The sequence below is a fragment of the Protobothrops mucrosquamatus genome, unplaced genomic scaffold (genome assembly GCF_001527695.2).
Source record: "Protobothrops mucrosquamatus isolate PMUCROS unplaced genomic scaffold, P.Mucros_1.0 scaffold711, whole genome shotgun sequence".
Lineage (NCBI taxonomy): Eukaryota > Metazoa > Chordata > Lepidosauria > Squamata > Viperidae > Protobothrops > Protobothrops mucrosquamatus.
In genome coordinates, this window is record NW_015386992.1 from 249,996 (window position 1) to 260,269 (window position 10,274).

Consider the following 10,274-nt stretch of genomic DNA (forward strand, 5'->3'; position numbering starts at 1 on the left):
CTGCCAACAGTCCAGACCTGAAATGCCCCAGGCCCCTGTACACAGGTGGGAGGAAACACACACTCCATGGTCTAGAATACATGTAGATTACGCTGGGCCCTTTCAGGGTCAATTCTTCCTGGTTGTTGTTGATAGCCATTCCAAGTGGCTGGAGGTCGTGCCTGTGTCTTCTACCACAGCTGCCAAGACTATCCAGGTGCTGAGGAGCATTTTTGCTGCACATGGGTTGCCAGATGTTCTAGTGTCAGATAACGGTCCTCAATTTACTTCTACTGAGTTTCAGGGATTTCTTAGGACCAACATGATCCGCCATGCTGCTTCGGCTCCCTTCCATCCTTCCACCAACGGTCTGGCTGAACGGATGGTCCGCGTCACCAAGGACGCCCTCAAGAAGCTGACCTACGGCAACTGGCATCACAGGTTGGCTGACTTTCTTTTGGCACACCGTACTACTCCGTGCACTGCCATGGGTAAGTGCCCGGCCGAACTCCGCTGGGGTCGTCGGCTCGTGACTAAATTGGACAGGCTGCATCCGGAATGTGTACCTGCTCAGGTGTCTCAGCCACACCCACCACGGGTCCTTCGTGAAGGTGATCCTGTATGGGCCAGGAATTACGGGCCTGGCTACCTTTGGGTACCGGCTGTGGTCTGTAAAGTCTCGGGACCTCTGTCTTATGAGGTGTCCCTGCCAGATGGCCGCGTGCTTCACCACCACATCGATCAATTACGTGTGAGGCGGGACGCGCCTATGGTTCCTCCTCAGTCTCCTCTGGGGGGGGAGGAGGAATGGGAAATGCATTCTGGGATTCAAAATCAACAGCCTACGTTGGCTGTGGAAAGGGAAATGGGTACGCAACACCCAACTTCCACAGGTGCTTCTGGTAGCAGTTCATGGGAAAGGGAGTACATAGACACCCCCACACACACTCCAGCCTGGGAGTCCCACCGGTGGCAGACTAATTATCCACCCCTATCAAGCAATACTCCAGACACGGAGAATACATGGGAGCATACTCACAACTCACAACATGCAAGAGAGCAGGCAATACAAAGGGGGAACACGTCTCATGCTGNGGTCACTCAGGGCAAGAGGTCCTCCCAAATACCTAGCCGATTATGTAAGGTGAACAGGTACATAGTGAAAGCTGACTGAATGCACTGGCGGGTTGTATTTAAGTAAACAAGGTCGGGGGGAAGTCACTGGTTCTGGTTCAAAGGAACAGTCCCACACCTTATACATTGTGTAACTTTATTTTATTATTAATTATATTACCATCTATAGGATGGCGTCCATGTGGGCGCAATCTTATTTCATCCAGGGGAAAGGGGTGTTGTGTCCTGAGCCTGCATCTTGCAGGCTCGGGATGTTGAAAGAGTCCCGGGCAATTGCAGAAGCTGCCCTGGACCAGACTGAGCGGCGCCGGCCTTGTGCGCATGCGCAAAGCGGGAAAAGCCCGCCTCATGATTGGTTGAACTTGCCTGGGGATTAGAGGGTATAAAGAGAGGCCTGCGTGCCTCTGCTCTGGTTGTTCATAGAATGGAGCAAACAATAAAGACTTGTTGGAGATGCTTCGTCTCAAGCGCCATTATTCCCAGGACTTAACAAATCTATTCTAACTTTGCGAGATCTTTTTTTTCCCATGAGAAGTTGAAATTGATTGATTGAACCTTTTTTTTTTGCACACGGTGGTGGAGGCCTAAAGCAAAAAGGTTTTATAAAACCCAGCTGAAGGTCTAGGACTGGGGCAATGGCGTGCGTGCCCACAGAGAGGGCTCTGCGTGCAACCTGTGGCACGCGTGCCATAGGTTCGACACTACGGATCTAGAGCATGGGTAACTGAGAGCAGGGATTGTTGGTCCAGGAAAGGACATAAACAGTGCATAGCCCACAGTTGTGAAAACATCCTCTTGGTGACAACTGCCACCTGCTCTTTGACCAGGAGCTGTAAGTGTAAATACAATTTAAACAATTTAATGTGTTTCTGTACCCACAAGTGCCACACAGTGTTGTGAAAAACATGTTTTTCTACTCAAAGACATCTTTCTGAAGACATTTGATACCAGGCTGGTAATTTCTCCTCTGCAATTATCACCTCCTTTCCCCCGGAGAATTCCTTTAGCTGGTAGTACAAGGAGGGCTATCCACTTTTATATTTCTGAGCTATAGTGATTGGTCTTCAGGAATGGGTTCATAGATCATTTTTAATGCTCAGTGAAAACAACATTACTGGCCAAGTAGCTGTTTCAATCAAGCCATGCTATCTAAAGAAGGACAATGTTGGGACAGATGAATTGGTTTCAGAAAAAAATGTTTTTACTCAAGATGGTGGTATTTGTAGTCCTTCTTTTAGTGTTTTTGCCCCGAGTGGTATGCATGATTTCCAGCACCAAATGCAGCATCAATGATCCTCTGCCTTTTCTTCACAAGCAATATCAGTCAGGAGATCTTATTGTTGTGGACATTCTCTCACAGATCTACATCTTTTATGCAATGATAAACTTCACAGAACGTCCCTCCAAAGAGCTCTTTGAGGACATTGTGTAAGATCTTTAAACCAAGACGCACCCAGCCACAACCACACAGAAAATGTGTTGATTTTATCAAGATATATTTATAAATTTATGCTAGCTTTGATTTCATTGAAGCAAAGTCTTATATTTAATCTCAACTCTACTTTTGCTGACTAGCATCTGGTTCCTTCTCCTCCACCACCATCACCATCTTCATCATCAGTTTCTCATATTCCTGTTTTTATTACATTTTCCTTTCCCCATTTGATTACTTCACACTTTTTGCCATAATTAAATAATTGCACAAATAGTAATGTGCATTTGAGGGGGAGGCAGGGAAATATCAAAAAGGAAAAGAAAATGCTTGGATGATATATGAGAAAATAAGAGGTTCTTAACCAAGAATATTACTGTTGTCAGATTATGTATGGTAAATATATATTGAAAACACAGGAAATCGAAATGGGCCATACTAATTACTGCTTTACTGCAAGAAATTAGTACAGTAGGAGCTCTTCTAGGGCAGGGGTCCCCAATCCTCGGTCTGTGGACCAGTACTGGGCCGCAGCATTGCAGCAACCGCACAAACAAGCAAAGCCCCATCCACAAGATGCAGGCAGCACATAAAACCATGCACTCTCCAGCCTGAGGGAAAACCTCTCTTCACGGACCTCTGTTCGAGAGTGCGCTATTTCTCTTCCCTTAAGAAATGAATAGACAAAAAAAGAATAGTTGCAAAAATCTAGTTTTCCATCAAACGAAACTTTTGTAGACATAAACCTATACATTCCAGTAGCTTCTCCATACATTTTAAGGTGGATCCTTTACTAGTGCCAATGCTTCATATTTTCATGTTTGCATTGGGATATTGAACAGGATAGAGTTGATGAAAGACTCATAAACCTTGCATGTATTTTATATTAAACTCATTCCTTCACATTCATCAATACCATTTTAGAGACCATCAATAAGGAACTTACTCCAAAGTGCAGAAAGAAAGATTAGTGTCCTCCTGAAAGTATTCACTGGAAGAATTTGATTGCAAAATCCAGCTTATATGAGTAATGTTAAATTAAAGATTTATTAAAGATCATGAGTATTAGACTTCTGGATCTAGAAATCATCATGACTTTAACAATATTTTGTCATATCCATGTATGTGGGCACAGTGTGAAATATTACATTGAACTCAATCATATGATGTATCATAGTTTGAAATGAATTGGTTGTGATATTGTGTATAATTTTCATTTCAGGTTTATGACTCCACTCTACCAGCACATCCTAGCCTTAGAGTTTGCTATCAAGGAGATCAATGAAAATCCCCATATTTTACTTAATTATACCCTAGGCTTCCATATCTATAACTCATATTTCTCTCCAGGTTGGACTTTCCGTGCCTCATTGGAACTCTTTTCTACACAAAGCAGATTTATCCCTAATTACAACTGTGAAATTCAAAACAAACCAATAGCAGTCATTGGAGGCCCAACTTCTGAAGTGTCTCTGCATATGGCTACGATTCTGTCACTGTATAAGATGCCACAGGTAATGAAAAATGTTTATGAAGTAGGTGACAGAGGAATGAAAAAATATTATGATTGGCAGAAAGATTTTTGGAAGTTGTAAAATATTTGTCCTGTAGTATGTTGAAGTAACAGAGTAAAGGATTAATGCTTTGAACTACCCTTGATGATGATGATGATGATGATGATGATGATGATGATAAGAATAATGATGATGATTTTATAGTACTGCACTTTTATCTGGAGAGAATACATTTGAATTATTAACACTGAATTCTGGAACTGTTTCCAGACAGTTTTAGACACAGAAATTGAGCCTGGTTGATAAATGAATCTCTCCCTCTCCCTCCCTCTCTTCCTCTCTTCCTCTCTCCCCCCTCTCTCCCCTTTCTTTATATGTATGTGTAAAAATAGATGCTGATATTCGATCATAATTTTTTAAAATTATTTTTATGAAAAAGGTTTTTTTACAAAGTAAAAGCAAAATAAATTTAAAGAAAAAAGATCAAGTAATATAAAAGAAAATAGGAATGAAACAAGAGAAAAGAGACAAAAATTGAAAAATTGAAAAAGAAAAAAAACATATAGAAGTGGCTGCCAATCTTCCTTACAGAAGTTATAAATGCTGTATATATTTTGTCTTCTCTCTCTAAGATTACATAACATCCAATCATAATCTATCAAAGTAACTAGAACTGAAAATGAAGAAGATTCTATCAAATACCTTATCTTGAGATAATGGCACAGAAACCCCCTGCAATAGGAAATATGTTCCAAATTCTGCTTCACTAATATAATATGGGAAGTTCTAATTCCATGAAATGCAAATGCTTGGAAAAGCTGGTCAAACATTGGTACAAATATCACTTTTACTAATGCAGCTATTATCCCATCTCTATGTGTTTTAAAATGACATATATGCTCATTCCATTTCCTCAAGGTCTACTCATTGAGAAGATCATGGGGAAATTCTCAATCTCTTTAGTGCACGAAACCTTCTTGAATACAGTCATGAAATATAACTGGATTCAAAATTTAAAATATCAATTACAATTTAATTTCTAATTTGGAGCTACTGTACAATATTGAAAGATTGTAATTATCAACATTTTATCTAAAAAGATGTATTTCTCATTTCATTGTTTTTAGATTGTATATGGGTTTGTTCCAGAAACAGATGTCAGAAAGCAGAATGCTTTCTACCAACAGATTTTCCCAAGTGCAGAACATCAATATATGGGTATAGTCAAATTACTGCTTCATTTCAAATGGACATGGATTGGTGCATATACTGTAAATAATGAGAATGGGCAGAGGTTTGTGCAAAATGTAGTCCCCATGTTTGCCAAGAGAGGCATCTGCTTTGCCTTCATTGAAAAATTCCCCAGAAGTACTTATTCTAATGGTCTGGTTGATTCACTGGAAGAAGGGAGTAAAGTATATTATGAAGTTATGAGAAGCACTGTTAATGTTGTGGTCCTTCATGGTGAAACTGATCACATAATACTTCTACGAATACTTTCCAACAGGTTGAAAGATGATAATGTAGCACTAAGGAACAAAGATAAAATTTGGATTATGACAGCTCAAATGGATTTCACATCAGTTCCCTTTATAAGAAATATTGACCTAGTCTTCCTCCATGGCATTTTATCCTTCGCAATTCACTCAGAGAAGATTTTAGGATTCCAGAAATTTCTTCAGTCAAAAAGCCCTATTCTGGAAAAAGAAGATAGCTTTTTCAGGGTCTTCTGGAAAAATGCATTTGAATGTTCATTCCACATCAACATGATTGAAGAGGAAGATAAGATCCTCTGCAATGGACAGGAGAAACTGGAGACTCTTCCTACATCTGTGTTTGAAATGCATATGACTGGCCACAGCTACAGCATCTATAATGCGGCCTATGTGGTGGCACATGCTTTGCACGACTTCCATTCATCCATAAGAAAGTACAGAGTGGGTGAACATGAAAACAAACTGAACTTTCTGAAGCAGCCACTATGGAAGGTAATGTCCTAAGCCTGTACTATGATGGGTTCACCATATCTGTATTGATAGTTGGTGGGTGCCATGTTGTGAAATAATGCTAGATATATTTTTATTTTTTAGAATTTAATCTTCTACTCCTGTTCCTTCCATCATTTGGCTGATACGAACATAAAACTATCATTTCACTATATTACCATGATGCAGTTTTCCTCCTTTAAGTACAATGAGCAGTGTCATCAGACAGGTTTTTACTGCCATTATCTCAAGTATCCACTTCAATAAACAATCATTCAAACTCAGGGATTATACAATTTGGAAGGGAACCAGGAACCTTATGGATCAGTTTTAAACCTCATAATTGTTCATATAGTGCCATTTTTTTCATTCCATTTAGGGGACCATCTGAAAAATAAAGAAGAATAAAGTCATGGGTTGGTCTAAAGCTTAATTTGGGTATTCCTCACCGGGGGAAGAGGAGTTATGCTTATCCTTGTAAATACATGATCTGTCTCAAATCTCTCCCCCACACAAATACACATACACAGCCTCTCTGTCTCTGTCTCTGTCTCTGTCTCTGTCTCTGTCTCTGTCTCTCTCTCTCTCTCTCTCTCTGTGTCTCTCTCTCTGTCAGAACCCATATTTTAAAGGGCCTTTTTCCTCCTTTCTAAATCCGAAATGCATTCTCTTCTCTCCCTGGGTTCTGCCATACTCCTAGAGGCGAGGGGGGAAGCGCTTGAGGGTCATTGCCTTGTTTCCTTATTGCTACAATGTAACACTTTTCTGTTTCTGCGTTTCTTCTTCTGTGAACTTTCTCTCCCCTGTTGTCCGCTAGTAAAGGGGGGAGGAGAACGGAATGTACCTCTGGCAACTGTCTTATCTCTGAGTTCACAAGGAAAGGTGCAAAGAACCACCTAAACATTGCTGCAGCCCGGATATAGCCTGATGTTATCTCCTTTTCCCCACAATGAATTTAACACCTTGGGGTTGGCCTGTTTGAACTGACTGGATGAACTATGGGGTGGGGTTATGCTTGGGATACCTTTTACTTATTGATCTGGCAGGAAACCCTCAGATCCTGTCTATTATGCCTGCTATCAGCTTCTCCTAATAAAAGCTCCTTTTGGAAGAAACCGCTTCCATGAGTTCTACTTTCTTAGAATGAGGTATTGAAGTGGGCCCTGACATTAGACAACATCTGCAGTAATAGTCAGCCTGGAAGGAAAGCCCTTACCTGGGGACTTTGCAAGACCAAGACAACGGAGCAGGGAAAGAAGAGTCCACCGCAAAGGGGGAGCCTCCCTGCTGCCAGATCCCTGCAAGCTATCCAGCTCTGAGTCTTCCTACTCATCAGAAGAAGAGGTAGTGGAGGTGCGCAGCCACAAACCTCGGTGGTCGATGGGTGTCAGGAAGAAGGAAGACTGGGAGAAAAAGGCGAGGAAGGTGACACTCCGATAAGGCAGCCACCAGCCAGGCTGGAAGGAGGAGATGGAAAGATCCCTCCATCTCAGCGAGGACAAGGAAGACCGCCCAGGGCATTTGAGCCAGTTGCTGGAGCAGGCAATCAGCTTGATGAAGATAGCCCTAGATTCCCTGAAGGAGGAGAAACCTGAACCCTACACCAGAACCATCCGTTTCGGTTGCGGAAAAAAGGACACCGAATGTGAGTCCGAAGCTGAAGCCCCAGGGCCGTCCAGTGAGACAGCTGAACCCGCTATGGTTGCTGCCACTGCCCCTACCCCCCTGGCAAGCAGATGCTGCACACCAATAGGGGAGATGCCACAGATGCAAGAAAAAGCAGTGCTCCATTCAAAAGTTCCCACCACTCGATGTGAAGTTCTGGGGTGAGTCACAATGCCTGGGGTTCTTCCTAACCCAGGTTTTAAACTATATGGAGGAGTATGGTCGAGACATCCCCCTCCAAATGTGCCAGAATCTGCAGTGCAAGCCGCCCTGGATGGCATCACAGCAGACTGGGTCGTGGACCTCTACGACACCGATGTACTGGAACTATTGAACTTCAATCAGTTCATGTTCTCCCTCAGGCACAGGTTTGAAGACCCATTGGCAGACCGAAAAGCCCGCGAAAGAATAAAAGCAGGGCAGGGCAGGGCAGGGCAGGGCAGGGCAGGGCAGGGCAGATGACCAATGGCCATGTATATCCAGGAGTTTCAAACCCTGGCCAGCAAGCTGAATTGGCCCAAGGACATCCTGCTCAGCCATTTCAAAGATGGCCTGAATTACGATCTCTATGATGCCTGCCTTCCCCGAGGAGATCCCCACCGACTGCAAGATTGGTACATCCTGGCCAAGGAAGCTGAGATTGACCTGGCCAAGTGACAGTGCAGAGGGAGACTATGGGGGAAGTTGCCATCAGAGCCATCCTGTGAGGCCACGAAGTAGCAGCCAACCACCAAAAGAACCACCGGCTGTTTCAAGTGCAGCAAAGAGGGGCACCGTGCCGCAGAATGCTGTTTGGGCACCCCAACTGAGAAGACAGACCAGACCCTGGCTGGGAAGTCCAGGAAGTCACCTGCCAAACTGAAGGAACCCACCATGAAAGGCATGGAGACCATTACGTTCCCCTCAACCACCCAGCAAGGAAAGGGAACTCCGGCCTACATAGCAGGAGCATCCATTTCATCCAACGACAATTCTGAAGATAAACCCCTGGTAAGTGGACCCATTGTGCTCCTCACCAGGATGGTAACCATACTAACCCCCACCATGCCCGAAGCTGTAGAAGTCAGGGCACTAATTGACTCTGGGTGTACCTGGTACCTTATTAGCCCAACACTAGTGGGGTATCTAGGCATACCAGTGAGGAGGCTGAAGAAACCAATTTCATTCGGTCAATTAGATGGGTCCATAGCAGGGGGGATGACAACTATTTTAGCAATGTTACCATTCCAACTCACCGTGGGCATCACATAGAGACTATAACATTCGTAGTGACCCCTGGCATGGAGTGCCCCATAATCCTAGGCATGGTGTGGCTAGCCAAATGGAATCCAAGAGTGGATTGGAGAACAGCAGAACCTAGGTTCCCAAAAGGGGAATCAACCAAAGCACCAACACAAACCCCTCCTGGGAAGCCTTGGCTGAGAAAATGGTGGTTGGGAGCAAAAAAGAACTACCTGAAATACCCAAGGAATACAGGGACCTAGCTGAAGTATTCAATGAGGAGAGGTCGGATGAATTACCACTGCATCGACCTATGCACTGTGCCATAGAGATCCGACCAGGGGCGAAGCTCCCAAAACCCAGACTATATTCTATGAGTCCCCAAGAATTAGAGGAGATGCAGAAATTCATAGATAAAAACCTAGAATGGGGGTTCATCCAACCAGCTAAACCAAAAATAGCTGCCCCTGTGTTGTTCAGGGAAAAGAAAGATGGGTCGCTTTGTCTATGTGTGGACTATAGGGCTCTGAACGTCATAAGCAAAAGCAATCTGTACCCATTACCCCTCATGAAAGACATGCTATCCCATCTGTCCAAAGGGAAGATCTTTACTAAATTAGACCTCAGGGAGGTGTATTACCGAATCAGAATCAAGGAAGGAGACGAATGGAAAACTTCATTTAATTATCCACTGGGGTGTTACCAATTCCAAGTCTTACCGTTCAGACTACAAGGGGCCCCAGCTGTCTTTATGCAGCTGATAAATGACGTATTAAGGGAGCACCTATATAAGGGAATGCTAGTTTACCTGGACAATATCCTTATATTCACAGAGACCATGGAAGAGCATGTAAAATTGGTTAGGCAGCCCTAAACAAACTGCGGGCAGCCCACCTCTATGCTAAACTGTCTAAATGTGAATTCCACAAAGAGAAAATAGACTACCTGGGATATCGCATGTCCCCCGAGGGCATAGAAATGGACTCTGAGAAAGTCAGGGCAGTGTTAGAATGGGCACCTAAACACCTAAACACCACCTAAACATCGCTGCAACCCGGAGACAGCCTGATGTTATCTCCTTTTCCCCACAACGAACTTAACACCTTGGGATTGGCCTGTTTGAACTGACCGGATGAACTATGGGGTGGGGTTATGCTTGGGAAAATTTTTACTTATCGATCTGGTGGGAAACCCTCAGATTCTGTCTTTTATGCCTGCTATCAGCTTCTCCTAATAAAAGCTCCTTTTGGAAGAAACCGCTTCCACGAGTTCTACTTTCTTAGGATGAGGTATTGAAGTGGGCCCTGACACACTCTCTCTCTGTCTCTGTCTCTGTCTCTGTCT

General features: G+C 43.5%; 1 protein-coding gene across 1 annotated transcript in view; it reads left to right on the forward strand.

Moving 5' to 3' along the window:
- The first annotated feature begins 2,323 nt into the window (after positions 1-2,323).
- Positions 2,324-10,274, forward strand: part of LOC107289520 (vomeronasal type-2 receptor 26) — an 11,999-nt gene continuing 4,048 nt past the window's right edge. The window contains exons 1-3 of the mRNA XM_015818293.1: positions 2,324-2,541; positions 3,768-4,059; positions 5,187-6,047. Of these exons, the coding sequence (XP_015673779.1) occupies positions 2,324-2,541; positions 3,768-4,059; positions 5,187-6,047 (1,371 nt within the window). The remainder of the gene's footprint in view (positions 2,542-3,767; positions 4,060-5,186; positions 6,048-10,274) is intronic.